The sequence below is a fragment of the Phyllobates terribilis genome, unplaced genomic scaffold, assembly GCF_046119375.1.
Source record: "Phyllobates terribilis strain yellow unplaced genomic scaffold, ASM4611937v1 Scaffold_1__5_contigs__length_1240528914, whole genome shotgun sequence".
Classification (NCBI taxonomy): Eukaryota; Metazoa; Chordata; class Amphibia; order Anura; family Dendrobatidae; genus Phyllobates; species Phyllobates terribilis.
Window position 1 is genome coordinate 423,115,518 of NW_027362761.1, and position 19,748 is coordinate 423,135,265.

Below are 19,748 nucleotides of genomic sequence, written 5' to 3' on the forward strand. Positions count from 1 at the left end.
CTGAGCCCCTCAATATACTCTGTGCTATTGCCCCACACTTTACCTACTGTATTTAGAGGAATTGGAGCCTGCTTGTGCAGTGGCGGCCTTGCTCATGTCCATATCTATCCATCAATAAGCGTACACTGACTGAGCGGCCAGGAAGTAAAAGAATAAGTTAGGAGCCGCCAGGTCTCCATGATGTTTTCGCGCTTGCAAACTTGATAAACTTATTCTAGGGGAACTTCCTTGCCAGTAAAAGGTACGCACCAAACTTTCCAAGAGCCAAAATGTTCCTCTAATAATTATAACCTGGGAAGGAATGAAATAAATATAAGAATTTGGCAAATATATAATTTTAAAGAGATTTATGCACCCAATAAGAGTTAGAGGGAAATGTTGTTTAGAGTTGAGTTGTCTACCCGTCTCTGCTATTAGAAGATCAACATTTAATGCAATAAATTGTTCTACCTTTTGAGAAACCATAATCCCCAAATACTTAAAATTTTCAGCTACTGGTACACAAACATCTTGAGTCTGGCTCCGACTATATGAACGTGATAGACGGAAAAGAACCAATTTGTAAAGATGATGATTATTATTATTATATTCTGCCAATTAACATTTAATGCAGAAAATGACCCAAATTCATCAACCAACCTTAGGAGGGAAGACAGGGAAGGACTGATGTCTGCTGTATTTACTAAGGTATCATCTGCATACAGAGTTTTTCTGTTAAGGACCCTTGGATTAAACCTTTGAAGTCCCGAGCCTGCCAATTAGCCAGGGCTAATGGCTCGATGGCTACTGCAAACCGCAGAGGAGACAAGGGGCACCCCTGTGTAGTCCCTCTTTGCAAAGGAAAAGCTTGTGACATCTCCAAGTTAGTTTGAATTCTTACTCTAGGAGAATTGTATAATGGTTTATCCCAAATACAAAAGTTGGGACCAAACTTGAGGTGCGACAATAGTGAATGCAAATATTGCCATTCGACAGAGTCAAAGGCTTTACATACATCCAGGGATGTAACAAAACCGGGAAAAGGGTCATCAAGGGCAGCTGCTATATTTAAGATTAACCGTTTAATATTAATATTTTGCTTCACTAGGAATGAAATCAGTTTGGTCAGGCTGTATTATTGACAGAACCCGACTTAATCTCAAAGCAAAAATTTTAGCTAGAATATTAACCCCTTCACCCCCGGGCATTTTTCTGTTTTTTTCGTTTTTGTTTTTTTCCTCCCCTTCTTTCCAGAGCCATAACTTTTTGATTTATCCGTCAATATGTGCGCTTGTATTTTGCGGGATGAGTTGTGCTTTTGAATGACACCATTCACTTTACCATATAGTATACAGGAAAAAAATTCAAGTGCGGTGGTATTGCAAAAAAAAAAAATGCAATTTTTTCAGGATCGGGGTTGGGTGAGGGCTTATTTTTTGCGCACTGAGCTGACGTTTTTATTATTACCATTTAGGAGTAGATGCAATGTTTTGATCGCCTCTTATTGCATTTTATTGCACTGTGGCGGTGGCCAAAAAAACTTAATTCTGTTCTTTCACATTTTTTTTCTCGTTACACCGTTTACCGATCAGATTAATTTACTTTATATTTTGATAGATCGGACATTTCTGAACTCCGTAATATCAAGATTTGAAGCTGGGATCATCTGATAGCCTGTGCTACACATAGCAGAGCTGCCGCACTGTTATGTGTAGCATAAATCCTGATCTCCAATGAACACCGTCCGGCGTTCATAGGAGATTTACAATGACGGACACAGGGGTCTTCTACAGACCCCAGGCTGACATGACAACCCATCGGCACCCCGTGATCACATGACAGGGGCGACAGTGGCCAGTGCGTGTTAAATGCTTGCTGTCAGAGATTGACAGCGGCATTTAACTTAACAGCCACGCGTGGATCGCAAATTCCACTCGCGGCTGTTAGATGCACATGACAGCTAATCTAATGTGGGTAGGGAGATGACCGATGACATACCTATATGGGGTTAATATCCGTATTAAGCATTTTTTTCCCACACCTGCCTAAAACTTTTACACAGGACTATATATACAGTCATGAGAAAAACTAGGTGCACCCTGGTCATAAGGCCATTTCCAAACAATTTGGAGTCCATCATTATACAGTGACACAGAGATTATTCGCAAGAGGAAACATTCAAGAGAATTGCCAATCTTTCCAGTTGAAGAAACAGCAAGACTTGTGGAATAATGTCCTTTTAGACAGACCAGAGCAAAGTGAGGATGTTTAGCTATAATGCCCTGTACAGATGCAGGGGAGAGCTGGGTCTGCAGGAGGAGCTAGCATTATTTACAGAAACTGAGTGAGCTCTGACAAATGCAGCCCCGCCCACCCGCTCGGCAAGTCCGCCCACCCATAAATGTCCAGCTCCTGGAACAGAGCGAGAAACTGACTTGACATCAAAGGAAGCAGGGGATACTCAGCCAGAGACCATGTGGCCAGGAGAGCAGCTCCAGTTACTGCAGGATTTGGTAAAGTACCGTATATACTCGAGTATAAGCCGATCCGAGTATAAGCCGAGGCACCTAATTTTACCCCAAAAAACTGGGAAAACGTATTGACTCGAGTATAAGCCTAGGGTGGGAAATGCAGCAGCTACTGGTAAGTTTCCCCAATCCTGGTCCGCATTGCTCCCTCATCCCCAATCCTGGTCCACATTGCTCCCTCATCCCCAATCCTGGTCCGCATTGCTCCCTCATCCCCAATCCTGGTCCGCATTGCTCCCTCATCCCCAATCCTGGTCCGCATTGCTCCCTCATCCCCAATCCTGGTCCGCATTGCTCCCTCATCCCCAATCCTGGTCCGCATTGCTCCCTCATCCCCAATCCTGGTCCGCATTGCTCCCTCATCCCCAATCCTGGTCCGCATTGCTCCCTCATCCCCAATCCTGGTCCGCATTGCTCCCTCATCCCCAATCCTGGTCCGCATTGCTCCCTCATCCCCAATCCTGGTCCGCATTGCTCCCTCATCCCCAATTCTGGTCCGCATTGTTCCCTCATCCCCAATCCTGGTCCGCATTGCTCCCTCATTCCCAATCCTGGTACTCATTGCTCCCTCATCCCCAATCCTGCTACTCATTGCTCCCTCATCCCCAATCCTGGTATGCATGGCCCCACTCATCCCCAATCCTGGTATGCATGGCCCCACTCATCCCCAATCCTGGTATGCATGGCCCCACTCATCCCCAATCCTGGTATGCATGGCCCCACTCATCCCCAATCCTGGTATGCATGGCCCCACTCATCCCCAATCCTGGTATGCATGGCCCCACTCATCCCCAATCCTGGTATGCATGGCCCCACTCATCCCCAGTCCTGGTATGCATGGCCCCACTCATCCCCAGTCCTGGTATGCATGGCCCCACTCATCCCCAGTCCTGGTATGCATGGCCCCACTCATCCCCAGTCCTGGTATGCATGGCCCCACTCATCCCCAGTCCTGGTATGCATGGCCCCACTCATCCCCAATCCTGGTCCGCATTGCTCCCTCATGCCCAATCCTGGTCCGCATTGCTCCCTCATCCCCAATCCTGGTCCGCATTGCTCCCTCATCCCCAATTCTGGTCCGCATTGTTCCCTCATCCGCAATCCTGGTCCGCATTGCTCCCTCATCCCCAATCCTGGTCCGCATTGCTCCCTCATTCCCAATCCTGGTACTCATTGCTCCCTCATCCCCAATCCTGGTACTCATTGCTCCCTCATCCCCAATCCTGGTACTCATTGCTCCCTCATCCCCAATCCTGGTATGCATGGCCCCACTCATCCCCAATCCTGGTATGCATGGCCCCACTCATCCCCAATCCTGGTATGCATGGCCCCACTCATCCCCAATCCTGGTATGCATGGCCCCACTCATCCCCAGTCCTGGTATGCATGGCCCCACTCATCCCCAGTCCTGGTATGCATGGCCCCACTCATCCCCAGTCCTGGTATGCATGGCCCCACTCATCCCCAGTCCTGGTATGCATGGCCCCACTCATCCCCAGTCCTGGTATGCATGGCCCCACTCATCCCCAGTCCTGGTATGCATGGCCCCACTCATCCCCAGTCCTGGTATGCATGGCCCCACTCATCCCCAGTCCTGGTATGCATGGCCCCCCTCATCCCCAGTCCTGGTATGCATGGCCCCCCTCATCCCCAGTCCTGGTATGCATGGCCCCCCCCTCATCCCCAGTCCTGGTATGCTTGGCACCCTTCATCCCCCAATCCTGGTATGTATGGCACCCCTCATCACCCAATCCTGGTATGTATGGCCCATCATTGCACACATAAAAAATAAACACTTATACTCACTTTCCTTCCTCACCTCTGCTCCAGCGCTGCGTCCTGTTCTGCTGCAGCAGCTCATGCCAACATCTAAGCAGCGCATGGCATCACAGCCATGTGCTCTCAGACTCTGATGTGAGCTGCCGGCATATTCACTCCTCTCCACGCTGGGACTATGGCCGTGGAGAAGAGTGAATATGCATTCTCTTTAGTAGTGGGCACTGTCAGCAGGAGCCGTGGCTCAGCGCTTCTCTGTGCCCGCTACTAAAGAGAATGAATATTCATTCTTCTTCACACCCATGGAAGTGGAGAAGAGTGAATATTAATTTCCCTATAGTAGCGGGCACACGTGGTAGCTGCAGCAGCCTGCTACTGCGTATGCCCCACTCCTCCGCCACCGCAACCCCCCACCATTATCCACCACCGGAATTTCTATATACTCGAGTATATACCCGAGTATAAGCAGAGGGGGACTTTTTCAGCACATAAGATGTGCTGAAAAACTCGACTTATACAGTATTTAGTTAAGTGCTTATCTGTGGCAGTTAGATTACATGAGAGGGATATGTAAATAAGTGGCCAACCCCTTTAAAGGGAATCGGTCACCCCCCCGGGCAATATCAGACCTCTACTATGGTCATACAGGGTATAGAAAAGTAAATCTATACTTACCTGTCTATAGCAGAGGTCTGATTGCAGAGAAATCTGGTTTTATAAAGTCTGTTTTCCAGAGGCTTGGCATCCGGGGGACGCCAAGCAAACCCCTCCTATCTGCTTACTATTCCCCTAAATCGCCGCCTCGGTGCTAAATTACCATATTCCCCAGTGCCCTGTTCTGCCTCCCCTCCCGTGCATGCTCAAAGCGCCGCTCCCATGGAGCACGCTCTGTTGCCCTCCGGCCCCATTTGGCTGCGTGCTGCACCACAGCTTTGTATTGCGGAAGCAACGGTGAGTCACTGAGACTTCCGCTCCGCTGGCAGTACACAGCCAAACGGGGCCAGAGGGAAACAAAGTGCGCTCCGTGGGAGCGTCGCTTTGCGCATGTGCGGGAGGGGAGGCAGAGCACGGTACGTCACAGGTCCCTGTGATGAGCAGGGGAGGGGGGGAATATGGTAATTTAGCACAGAGGCGGCGATTTAGGGGAATAGTAAGCAGATAGGAGGGGTTTGCTTGGTGTCCCTCGGATGCCAAGCCTCTGGAAAACAGACTTTATAAAACCAGATATCTCTGCAATCAGACCTCTGCTATGGGACATACAGGCAGGGCCGGCTCCAGGTTTTTCTGGGCCCCGGGCGAAAGAGTCTCAGTGGCCCCTTTAACACATACCACGATTCATGATGCAGAGATACGGCGGAGAAATAAAAAAAAAAAAATATATATATATATATATATATATATATATATATATATATATATATATATATATATATATATATATATATATATATATATATATATATATATATATATATATATATATATATATAGTACAATGCAAAGATTTCACTTCTTACATTACATGAGTGATATCTATTGTAAATTCCACAATAGCTCAGAAACCGGTGAATCGCTCCACACAGAATACTGGCCCCCATATAAGGCTCCATACGGAATACTGGCCCCCATATAAGGCCCCACCCCATACGGAATACTGGCCCCCATATAAGGCTCCATACAGAATACTGGCCCCCATATAAGGCACCATACGGAATACTGGCCCCCATATAAGGAATACTGGCCCCCATATAAGGCCCCATACGGAATACTGGCCCCCATATAAGGCTCCATACAGAATACTGGCCCCCATATAAGGCTCCATACAGAATACTGGCCCCCATATAAGGCTCCATACAGAATACTGGTCCCCATATAAGGCTCCATACGGAATACTGGCCCCCATATAAGGCCCCATACGGAATACTGGCCCCCATATAAGGCTCCATACGGAATACTGGCCCCCATATAAGGCTCCATACAGAATACTGGCCCCCATATAAGGCTCCATACAGAATACTGGCCCCCATATAAGGCTCCATACGGAATACTGGCCCCCATATAAGGCTCCATACGGAATACTGGCCCCCATATAAGGCTCCATACGGAATACTGGCCCCCATATAAGGCTCCATACGGAATACTGGCCCCCATATAAGGCTCCATACGGAATACTGGCCCCCATATAAGGCTCCATACGGAATACTGGCCCCCATATAAGGCTCCATACGGAATACTGGCCCCCATATAAGGCTCCATACGGAATACTGGCCCCCATATAAGGCTCCATACGGAATACTGGCCCCCATATAAGGCTCCATACGGAATACTGGCCCCCATATAAGGCTCCATACGGAATACTGGCCCCCATATAAAGCTCCATACAGGATACTGGCCCACATATAACGCTCCATACAGGATACTGGTCCCCTTATAACGCTCCATACAGGATACTGGTCCCCATATAATGCTGCATGCAGGCTGTTACCCCCCACATAATGCCCCATACAGGCTGTCCCCCCCTTATAATGCTCCATGCAGGCTGTTACCCCCCACATAATGCCCCATACAGGCTGTCCCCCCCTTATAATGCTCCATGCAGGCTGTTACCCCCCCACATAATGCCCCATACAGCCCCCCCCTTATAATGCTCCATGCAGGCTGTCCCCCCCCCCCCCCACATAATGCACTATGCAGTCTGCCCCCCCCCTTTATAATGCCCCATGCAGGCTGTTCCCCACCTTATAATGCCCCATGCAGGATGTCACCCCCCCTCTTTATAATGCCCCATGCAGGATGTCCCCCCCACCTCTCTTTATAATGCCCCATGCAGGATGTCCCCCCCTCTCCTTATAATGCCCCATGCCTCCATACATTAAAAAAAAAAATCAAATACTCACCTCCCTTCTCCTCACCTGCTGCCTGCTGCCCGCTGCCTGCTGCCTGCTGCCCGCTGCTCGGGTCCGAACTCCAGCGTTGTCGACATCTTCCCGCTCAGCGCTCCCTGTGACGGCTCAGGGGAGGGCGCGGTGTAAAGACGTCGCCGCGCCCTCTGACCTCACACGTCACAGGGAGCGCAGAGCAGGAAGACAGCTGATCTGCGGAGGCACGGGGAGAGGTAAGTATCCAGCTGCCGGGGCCCTGAGCAAGCGGAGGGGAGAGGGGAGGGGGCGCTGACACCGCTCTCCTCCGCCCATAGCCCAGCGGGGTGCGCGACCGCCAGTGGGCCCCTTTGCCTGCTCAGGGCCCCGGCATTTGCCCGGGTGCGCCGGGTGCTGACGCCGGCCCTGCATACAGGTAAGTATAGATTTACTTTTCTATACCCTGTATGGCCATAGTAGAGGTCTGATATTGCCCAGGGGGTGACGCATCCCCTTTAATCAATGCTATGAAGAAGTACATCTCATACTGACAAGCAGAATAATGTAATGAATGTATGCATGTGACACTTGCTGTGAAGTTCTAGCCCGCTGCACAGAAGAGCCTAGCATGCAGGCAACAATACTAATTTTAGCTAATTGGGCACACGTACAATACCAGTTAACCACCTGTTAGTTTGTTGGTTGTTTAGTTTTAATAATTGTTGTATTATCACAGCAGAATGAGTTTTTTTTTACATTTCTGCTCTGAATTAAGTCTTATATGTCTGCATATGTTTCCGCCTTATCTTCATATAATGATTTTGTATATTCTTCGTGCCCCCTCCATTCTCCCTGACAAAGCCGAGAACGGAGTGGCTGTGATACATAACGTGCCATATGCACGTTCATAGAATAATACAGCTAACACTTTTTCCTTTAAAGCCTCACAGTGGTATTCTTGATAATTTTCCTTTCATGAGGCGTTTTATCTGTAAAAATACATAAATAAGCAGTTGAAAAAAGACCAATGCACATTTACATGTGGGATTCAGGTGCTCGGCTCTAGCTGTTTGTCAGAAATTCATAGCACGGAGAGAGATATTTGTTAATTACCCGTGCAATCTCTACAGAACATATTTTTCAGTGAAATCCTTTTGATGAAAGTGTAATTTTCTCTAATTAAAGATTTGTTTTATTTAATTGCTTAAAGAAGGCCAACATATTGCCCCCCTTTATCAGAAATTACCTGTTACAAGAAAAAACCTGTACCGCATGAATCGGCGGCTTTTAATGAGCGAATTTAAATAATACGTATTGTAATCTTTTATTTATAGCAATATCTCATTAATCATAATAGTACAATATATTCCATTTAAAAGGCTCTTTTTTGCTCTAATGCATCCCAAAAAAATGATGCAGATATACTTGATAAAATATTTCTACCAGTTAAAGTATGCAGCCCGCATGCAGAACTGTGTTTGTCAGGCTGATATAAGTATGCTACAAAACTTATTTATTTATTTTTTTAAGCACATAAAAATTTTAAAGAAATTAAAAGAAAAAGAAATGACCAGATTGCAGATCTATAAAGTTAAAGGTGATCTGTAAAGTCTTCTATCTTATCCCAACTGAGGATAGCATAGTATAGAGGGGGCATTGGGATCTATCTACACTATATGGAGAAAAGTATTGGAACACATTTCTTTATCACTGAAATTTAGTTTTTTTTTCATTCAGTCCTGTTGCCACAGGTGCAAAAATCCAGCCCTCGCCATGCAGTCTGTCCTTACAGACTTTGTGAAAAAATGGGTCATTATAAATGGCTCACTGAATTCGAGCGTGGCCTGTTGGAACAAGATAGTTTGTGAAATGTCTTCCCTCCTAAATATTCAGCAATCAACTGGGAGTGGTATTCTTAAAAAGTGAAGTGTCTAGGAACCATAGTGGCAGATTATATGACGTTATAAAAGTGGGGTCGCAGAGTTCTAAGGCACAAAAGTCATAAAAATCACCCACTTTCTGCTGACTGAATGACTGCAGAGTTCCAAAAGTCTTCTGCCATTAACATCTGCCAAAAAATGTTTCAGTATATGGTTTTCCATGACCGATAATGGACTCTGGAGCAGTGTAAACGTGATCTGTGGAGTGATCACACTTCTCTATCTTACCGTCTGATATGCTAGTCTAGGTTTATTTATTTACTCTCTTATATAGCGCCATTAATTCCACACCGCTTTACAGATATAATAATCACTGGCCCCATTGGGGCTCACAATCTAGACTCCCTATCAGGATGTCTTTGAAGTGTGGGAGGAAACCCACGCAAACACGGGGAGAACATACAAACTCCTTGCAGATGTTGTCCTTGGTGGAATTGAACCCAGGACCCCAGTGCTGCAAGGCTGCAGTGCTAACCACTGAGCCACCGTGCTGCCCAGGTTGTGCTGAATTCTTCCTCAGGAACCTCTATTCTGTGGTTCTCCTGAGGAAGAAGTTGGCACAACTTGGTATGCTGTTTATTCTCAACGCCTTCAAAGTCATGCTGACTTCTTCCTTAGGAGAACCACAGAATAGAGCCTTCTAAGGAAGAAGTCGGCACGACTTCATTGTGCCGAATTCTTCCTCAGGAGCCTGTGGTTCTCCTGAGGAAGAATTTGGCCCAACTTTGAAACGCTTTGAGAATAAACAGCATACTCTCTCGACATCAAGGATCTCTGAATTCTTCAGCATAACTTTTTTGATATTTTCGACAATTGAATGTTTCCAGCTATGTTGGAACAGTTTGCGGAAGGCCCTTTTCTGTTTCAGGATGACTGTTTCAGTACACAAAGCAAGATCCATAAAGGCATGGGTGAGCGAATTTGATGTGGAAGACCTTGACTGGCTCACGCAGATCAGTGATCTCGACCCTGTTGAACTCTTAAATTCACAATTATTAAAAAAATAAAACCAAAAACTAAAATAAACCTAAATCTAGGGCTTCATGTAGACTACCTTGTTTTGTACTTTCCTGTAATAGGGTACCTACAGAATTGCAGGAAGTTTACAAGAAACAAATTGTGACATCCTTTATCAGATGCGGCATGTATGGACCTTTTCTCATTCTAGAAGCGTTGGACAGATTAACCCTATAATATCACACTCTAGTGAGAATTGTGGTGCTACATGGATCCTATATGGCTCTGTAGTACGGGGCTATGACCCTGGCTGCCATCATGTAGCTTTTCCATCATGTGACGAGATCTAAATGTGGTGTATGCTAGGACACATCCAGGAAAAAAGAAAATATTTGATTTTGTAGGCCAAGTACAGATCTCGTGTACATTGCTAATGCTGCTGAGGTTTTCGTTAGCAGCTCTTGTAGGTGTATTGCGGTCAGAGCAGCCATCATTCTAGTTATTTTAGCAGACACCTGTGTATATTGTCAGCGTTGAGCTTGGATCCCTGCCATCTGAAATCAGTGTGTGTTTGAGTTGGCAGAGGTTGTATCTTTTTATTTTTGAAGTAGAAATGTCAATCAGACCTCATCAGGATTGTACAGAAATGGTGAAGGAACCGACAGATAAATCAGTGGTTTAAGAGTAATTTTATTATAGGCATAAAGCAGTCTGGCTTCTTATTGTCCCTTTCTTTCTATTCTTTTTTTTTTTAGTGTTCTGAAACCTCTTTTTTTTTTGAAACACGGAACAAAGTGGCCTGTAAGCACCTGTGGAAATGTTGTGTGGAGCACCACACGTTTTTCAGGTTTGTATGCATGCGTTGTTCACACAGTGTGTGTCATTGATGGAGCAATGGGAAATATACTCATGTTTGCAAGTTAGACTTCAAACACGTGAATGTAGTTGGGATTGGTACCACAAACTGTTTTTTTAAGGATACACACATCTTTGGGGACAATTTTTTTTTTACTTAAATGCTTGCATTTTGGGCTAAAGATCATATTTACACTTGGGTTTCATTAAAAATTAGGCACAGTTTGGCTCTCAGGTTAAGTTCCCACGATGAGTATTTGTTGGGTTTTTGAAGCTGCGTTTTTACAGTTCAAGCAAAGTGGATGGGATTTATAGACATATTGTCACGATGAGGTTGGGACTTCTGGCGCTAACCAGGTCCCTAGAACTAAGGGTGCCCTAGTATATCCCTGTCCCCCCCCCGGATTACTCCTGAAGGTGGAGATGCCGGGTTCTCTTGCCTTGCTATGCTCCTATATCTACCCTGATCTGTCCCATCCCCCAGCCAGTGTAGTGGAAACCTGAAGTGTATAGGCACACACTATCCAGACAAACAAGGGAAGATCGACAGGGATAAATGAAAATAGCAATCCTACAAAATACACACACAAAACTACAGATTGGGACACAGAGGAGTTAAAGGAAGGAGAAACTAAATAGGAGAGGATGAGGATGTGCACACAGACAAAACTCCAAGCAACAATCTCCAAATGCTAATTTCAACCACGAACAACACCTCCAACTCCAGAACCAGGCAGGAAGAACTAACACTGGCAATCCCGAAGTGCCAGTGGCGAGAATATATAACAGATGGGAGTGGCCAACGCTTAACATCTGGGACAATCCAAGTAGGAAAGCTCCAGGAGCTTCTACTGAATAGTTAATTAACCCTTGCACTGCTAGCAAGGAAAAAACCTGCACTGTTACATAAAATGGTGAAGTACTTCTAACCAGTGCAGGAGTGCGTGAAACCAGACACCGTGGTCTTCTGGCCCCTCTCTGTCGTGGTACACCCGTGACACATGTCATGCCCAATTTGTTTTTTTTATTTTCTACATGCTGCATAATCTGACCTGTGGTTCCGTTTTTGAAATGGGGAACATCAATTTCTTTTGTGGTAAAGTTTTTTACTTTACCTATAGACTATTGATTCACAGGAGGAAAACTCATGTGTCTTTTTAGTGCTTTTTTCCACAACGGGAACGCACTTTAAAATGCATGTAATCCACACTTGAGTTTATCATTAAAGTTTTATCCAAGCTGTTTCCAAAACAAAGCTGCTTTATTTAAAACAGGACACACCAAAAGGAGACAAAAAACGCAGAAGAAAAAAACTCAATAAAAATTTGTGTAAAAAAAAATCGCACTGAAAAATGCAATGAAAACAAACAGGTAATCTAATTTAGCTAATTTGTGCAGAATACCAGCTACATCAAAAACATACCAAATACTTATCATGGGAGCTTAGCCTTACAGGCTCTTTGTTTCCCTGTATATTGCTGACTTGTCAATGAGTTAATTGAGAATCCATGAGTAATCAAATTGGGTTTCATTAAAAATTTGACACGGTTTTCCTTTTATAGTCTGTGTCGCATCTATTGCTGGCTGCAGAATGAGTTAACTGGATGCTTTTCTTGAAAAATATAATATTACAGATTATTGGCGCTAGATTCTGTGATGGGACATTGATCCAGGGAACTAGTCCAATTGCCACATGTGGAGACGGGAAGGAATTTTTCCCCTAATATGGGAAAATTAGTGTCTGCCCCATGGGGTTTTTGCCTTCCTCTGGATCAACATGGTAGGCTATAGGTTCAGCTTGATGGACTTAACCTTCAACCTTAAAAACTATGAAATTTTCAATTGAGAATCTGTCAAGTCAACTTGATCTGACACGAGAACTTGTAACTCTTTATCTTCTTCTGAGCCCCACTGAGCAGATGTATGATTACATGAAAGCTCAGATCAACATTGACGTGGTCTGTGATCGGTCATAAATCTATTAAGAGAAGCTCAGAAAAAGAAAGACGTGTTGCAAACTTTCCCTTTAGAATGAGCTTACTGATGGATTCTTAGATAACTCATTCAGCAGCCAGCAAAAGACAGTGCAATGTAGAAGCTATAGAAGGCAAATGGTGCAAAACCCAATTGCAAAAAATATTCTTTTTTTTTTAGGCCAGCCTGTCACTTCAGATAATGATGTTAATCTGCAGGTGAAGAGTTAATCTTCAGACAAATAGCGTGCGCAGCTGCCTGCTGTACTGAAAGTGCAGCTCCTGGGAGAAAACTAACTTTATTCCTCCTGGGAGACTCTGGCGTTTAGTCATACAGGCGTGCCAGCTGTAAGCACACCCCGACACGTGATTTGTCAGGTGGCTCTGCAGTGCATCAGGGCAGATCCAGCTGTCAGTTAAAGTGCTGGGGCATGCTCACACATGCTGTGAGCGGTGACTGTGACTGTGGCTGTGCCGGCCCACTTCTATGACTGAAAGCTGGCAGCTTCCAGAACTAAATAAGTTAATTTTCTCCTGGTAGCCGCACTTTCAGTATGGTGACTGAACAGCATTTTAATGCGCTAATAACCTGAAGATTAACCCTAGAGCTGCTGGTAAATGGCATTATCCAACGTGACCGGTTCCCTTTAAGTGAAAAAAGTGCCCCAGAAGGTGCTGATTTATCATACTGCAATTCAGTGGAGCCATAATCCATATATACAGTATCGCTTGACTTTGTGCTGTTGAACCACATCTAGTTCTAGTTCCACAATTGCAGGGAAATTCTGCGCGCATAAACATATCTTAATAATCACAGCAGAATCGCATGGAGCAGATTGACAGCACAGCTGCCCAGCTGGTAAAATGATGGGTTTCAGGACTTCATAGTTTAGCTGTGTGGGTGTAGTTTGCTGTGAAAAAGCTTATTCTTTTCATGTTTCCTTGCCTGTCTATCAGCAGGAGGCGCAGGTTCTCTTTCTAAAGCTCAGCACTGCCCGTCATACACTATTTACCAGCCGACATGAAGACCTGAGGCCTGATTATTGCACTAAACTGTTTTATGCTTATTTTAAATGTAACTTTTACATGGACTGAATAATTGTACTGGCAGATACAGTACATACAATGCTGCTAATACATAGCTGCATGAATCAAGCTACTTGTGTAGGGAGACAGTGTTATAAGGTAAAATTTCTTCAGCTTGATTATTATCTTATATGAATGAAGTAATGCGATGGTCAGTACATTACCGTTAGGCTTAGGAAAATGAAGTGTAATCTCCATATGTGAATGTATCCATGCTTATTGTTTTTCTATTTCCGATGCTTTTTTATGTGAGATTGAATCAGTTTATTATGTATATCTGCATTTATGTGGGGATGAAGCTTTCTTTACATTAAACCCCAAAACTCAATTTAAAGACATTGTTACAATGTCTTTCTAAAAGTAAGCTAGAAATGGGAATTTCCATGTTTCTGGACCTCAGAGACCCCCCTCCTCATCAGCTGTCTTGGGGGGTGGCAGGGAGGTAATGCAAATATTCCTTCACTGCTGTAGGAAAGATGAAAAAATTACTCCACACCTATTAATTTCAGTGGATGTCAGTGATCCTGCAGAGACAATAACTACTATATCTTCAGAGGTTTGGTTACTTCATTTTTATTTTAACAGATGTGTTAAGGACATGATTTTGTGACACTTAGTAATATATAAGTATTACAGGTTCTTCTCCTGCTCTTGTTTGTGCTGACTTCTCCACAGACTGCATAGCTTTCCTTCTCACAAAATGGCTGCTGATGTAGGAGCATGTGACCGGTTGTTACGATACTGGGATAGTACTGCTGGAAAACCAGTGGCCGAAGGAGCACGACCAGGAACAGCAAGCGGTATTAAAAGTTTTTGGAGTTAGCAAAGTAGTTGTAGCAAACAATCTGTAGATAGGTGAGAACAGTCTGGGTAAGAATGTTCAGGAGCTGGAGACTGGAACTAGGCTAAAGGCTAGACACAATACTCAAGCAATGAGTGCGAGATCCATGCAGCTTTAAGTAGGCCCAAACAGGAAATAAGATGGATCCCACAGGTTCAGAATCTGCCATCCCAGTAAAAGGCAACTGCAGAACATCTGCCTCCAGTGGTAAGGAGTGGGATTGCAGCATAATTATTAATGTGAACAATAGCAGTCACTAGTGGTCAAAATGTAGAAGGACAACAGGAATTCTGACACCGGTCCATCAGCCTCCTCCAATTGAAAAACACCTCACATGGGAATGCTGATTTTCTGTTGGAGGTGGCTGACAGGTCTGGTCACATGCTTCTTCATCCGCAGATGTTTTGAGAATAGGAGAGCTGCACTGTTTGTGAGGAAGAAGAAAAAGAACATGTAATACTTGCATATTAGTAAGTGCCACAAAATCATGTCCCCCACACTTTTGCTAAAATCAAGATAAAGTAATCAACCTCTTTATAAATGGACCCTCCATCTCTCTATCGTGCCTCCCACATTGTGTCCAAAATGGCATTTATTATTTCCTGTTAATTGATCCCACATAAATGAATATACATACATATATGTGAATATACATCACTCCTTGAAAAAGCTCTGTGCGAAACATACGTTGGAGTGAGAGCTCTCCCTATTAGGTATGTCTCATCCCAGTTTACTATGATGGTGTACTTTGTTTAGAATTATATATTTTCTGTTAATCACAGATATCCCTATTCATGTAGTATTTATATACAATTCCATAGAACCTTGATTACACCTTACTGTTTATATATCTCTACAATCTCACCATGCATATTCATACAACTTTAATCTATTGACATACTTTTATAGTGGGCTGTTTGCCCATTTGTCTATTATTACCCTTACAATATGTGTTTTTGGCTCCCTACCTGTTTTTTTTTATATTTATGTATAGAAAAATATTTTAATACTTTTTTCAATAAAACGAATTTGATTAATGAATCGCAGTGGACATATATACAGTATATATATATATATATATATTTTATAGGTTTAGTTTTCTAGACCCATTGCTATACATAGTAGGATCATTAGAACTGTCTCCTGCCACTCTGCATGAAACATGAATATCTAAATATACTAACATAAATGTAATTTTGATATAGTATACTAATATACTGCATAAACCAAAACCAAAGGTCCTGATGTAACTGTCCTTTCAGGAGAACTTGCAGCAGAATGTCTAGGTTTGTCTCTAGCTCCTCACTCTCCTCTCTTCTCCATAGAATCTTATAAGCACCAACTGTTATCTTACATCTCCGTAATTGGAAAATCTGTATACACTGAAGACAGATTTTACCACTGAATAGAGTGAAAGAATAAAATAAATTTAAACAATGGTTACTTCTTGACATTTTTTTTTCAAAGTGAGTCTCAAAAAACAGCTCAAAATATTATATTATAATGTATAAAAAATGATGATAAAGATATTAAAGAAATGTTATGTTTTTTACCCCAGTGCTAGTGCTAAGACCAGCCGGGGAGACACATACAGGAGGACACGAGCCTCCTATTACTTCCGAGTCACTATTTGGGGATATAACTATTGATTTGGGACTGTTTTTTTTAACATATTTTTCCCTTCAAGGATTCCTGAAAATGATTCAAACACTTTGTCGAGGAAGCTCAGTAAACTTGGCTCCTTAGGCTCCAGACATCGATACAGGTGTGTGATATGTGCCTATAGGCGAGCACGTCTTACATAATGTAGATATATTAGTAGATTTTTTGAAAGTTATATTAGACTTATTGTTTCATGGGACGATTATTGATTTTTTGTGGTGTTCAGTGCATCCATAAAGCTCATTCATTGTTATATTTCCTTTAAGATCTCCGCTGAGTCTGATGTTCTCTCAGATTCCTTGTCACTTTCTGATTTATTACATTTTAAAGGTTACTTCTGATGATCATGTTGAAAGTCTTCAGTTATAAACGGTTTGTGAGTTGCATGCACTAGGGGCTGCAATGGCAGCCTTCATGTACAGATGCTTTCATTAACTCTTTAATTATGCATTGAAATTACAATCTGTTCTGTTATTCCCAGTGGTAGGACTGCCTCACAAATGTGCAGAGACCTGTCCATCCAGCTTCCCCGGCCTGATCAAAGGGTAGAGAGAAGTCGGAGTAAGACCTATCCTAAAAGAACAGCTCTTACACAGCAGCCAGGTATTGTGTAATGGTTGTTACATTTGACCCAAAGACATGAGCAAGCATATCTGTTGGTATAAGTGCAGTGTGTAGGTGCACATTCACACTCTGGTCATTAACAGACAAAACCTAGAATGAAAACAATTAGCAAATACTCTGCAGTAAGTAAATACATAGTAATAGAACATGTACTGTAAATAACATAGGGGACTTAGTTGACACTATTTTGATCAAAAGAGCATAAAAGCCATCCCACCATGACAAGGTGTACCCAATCAGGATGGTCCCTACCTCTAATATCTCGCCTTGATATGTGCAAGCCGGCCTCAAAATAGATGAGGGCGGAGCAGGACCTAGACCTGACTGTTTTACACCTGCCTATGAATAGCTAAATGGACAAGATGTACAGCCCAAAGGGGAATGGCCATAAAGTGAATCTGTCAGCAGGTTTTTGCTATTTAATGAGGACAGCATGAGGTAGGGGTTAAAAGACAGAATTCAATGATGTGTCACATGTCCAGCTGTGTGCTGTTGTTTAGTTGGACTGAAGGTTTTAGCATCTTGAGATTAGCATTGCTCAAACTACAGAATTGTGTGACCCTGGTCTGGCTCCGCCCCTTCTGTGATAAGCAGCTCATGGTCTATAGACAATGTACATAGAGACCCTGGTGTGGGCGAGGTTAGCTTTCTCAGCTCTGCTGCATTGCTAAATCTATTAACTCTGATTGTGTCAGAACGGCTGCACCCAATAGTCTAAGTGATACATTGTTGGATTCAGGTTCTCTTTGCCTATATTACTATATTATGGTGCTCTCAGATGAGGTAGCAAAAACCTGTTGACAGATTACCTTTAAATCTTGAATTTGCCTGTATATCAGGTATTAGATTTTTTTATGCACCTAAAGCTATGACCATAATTTATAACTAAGCAAATCTGTAAATAGTCTTGATTAAAGAAAAAACAAACAAACTTTGAATAGACTGATCAAGTTATCAAACGTCCCTCCATTGCACCCAATTGTTTGCTGATACATCAGAAGTCAGGGACAGATGGTAGGAGGATCACCATACTACTTGTTTTATTAATTGTTACTTTGGAAACTGATATCTCTGCATAGTAGCTGTAGGCAGAAAATGTATGACGTTTTTAATCTGGTTGTGCAGGTGGATATAGTCTTTAATTTTCTTATAAACATAAAATATTTTGGCAGAACCATTGTTTGAAAAACAGAATAACTCTCAATCCACCCATTAAGGCTATGTGCCCACGATGCAGAAATGCTCAGGATTTTTCCTGAGCGTTTCTGCATCTCCCTGGCAGAAAAAACGCATGCGGATTGTACATGCAGATTGTACATGCGGATTGTACATGCATTTTTCCTGCCAGGGACAAGCGGATGTGAAGCGTTCTTCACATGCATTTCCGCATGCGGGTTGTCAAGAGCTTTCCAAGCGATTTTAGCATCACTTGGAAAGTGCTTGTCAACTTGGTCACACTATATAAATCCATGTAAACGGCATGGACTTATATAGTGTGACCTTAAAGAAATGTTTAAAAATAAAAAAAATAATCTATACTTACCTTCTGATGGCCCCTGGAGTCTTGCTTCACTCCGTACTCCCTTGCCGGCAGCTCGCGGTACACTGAAGGACCTGCCGTCACATGACTAAATTATGTCAGCGCAGGTTCTTGAGTCCACCGTGATCTGCCGACAAGACAAGACAAGCACACCGCAGGCCATCAGAAGGTAAACATAACATTTATTTTTTATTTTATTCTTTTTTTTTACAGTTTCTATGGTACCCGGGTCCGGAGGAGAGTCTCCTCTCCTCTAGACCTGGGTACCATCCGCACATTGGAACGCATGGAATGTGCATCTACTTATCCAGTGATGCGTAATCCATGCGTTTCAATGCAAGTCAATGGCGGCGAAAACGCAGCACTTCCGCAAAATAATTGGCAGTGCTGCTTTTTTCCCCACAATCATAACCCGCAGCGGACATTTCCGCAGCATGTGCACAGCACATGCGGATTATCATTGGGGACCATGGCAGGCCTTCTACCATGCGTTTTTTAAGCGTTTCTGCAGCGTTTTTGCTGCTGCGGAAACGCTTAAAAAACGCATAGTGGGCACACAGCCTCACACTCCTATTTGGGTTTTGCTTTGATTAAAAAGTATCTTGCAAGGATCATTACTGACATATTTTACTGAGCCTGTCTAATTTAATAATATTGATAGAGACCTTAATTTTAGTACTTGGTTACTCACCTCTTCTTGTAGTTTTCATAAACACTGTTTTATCTGATCCAGCTCTGCTAATCCTTTCAAAGTTGAGGTTCTGTTATTTGGTACTCTATAATCATGAGCTCTGACTTTCCCCACTGGCCACTACTGTTTGGCAGGTAATGTAAGCAGAAAACGGTCAATGGTGTGGACATGGATAGACTTAGCTCATCTTTGAGGACTAGCTGACCTGCAGCAAATAAAACAGTGATTTTACCAACACTGCAGCAACATACGTGAGGGGGGGGGGTACAGTGCCGATATGCTGTGGGCCGGAACTGAGTTCCCTTCGCTCTGAAACCCCTCTTCTAAACAGGAATCTGAGTGATGTATGAAGTGAGGCGGGGTTCTTTCTTTACTTACTTGTAGTTTTGGGGTCCTTGTTACCTCCCCGTCCATGGGACAGACTGCAGCTACAAATTT

At 43.6% G+C, this 19,748-nt stretch overlaps 1 protein-coding gene across 5 annotated transcripts in view; it reads left to right on the forward strand.

Annotated features, from left to right (window-relative positions):
- The window catches only part of EPB41L4A (erythrocyte membrane protein band 4.1 like 4A), a 334,648-nt gene that overhangs the window by 258,462 nt on the left and 56,438 nt on the right, over nt 1–19,748 (forward strand). For all 5 annotated transcript variants that reach the window (XM_073677363.1, XM_073677380.1, XM_073677398.1 and 2 more), the window contains 3 exons: nt 10,794–10,885; nt 16,481–16,558; nt 16,937–17,058. In XM_073677363.1, coding sequence (XP_073533464.1) covers nt 10,794–10,885; nt 16,481–16,558; nt 16,937–17,058 — 292 coding nt within the window. The remainder of the gene's footprint in view (nt 1–10,793; nt 10,886–16,480; nt 16,559–16,936; nt 17,059–19,748) is intronic.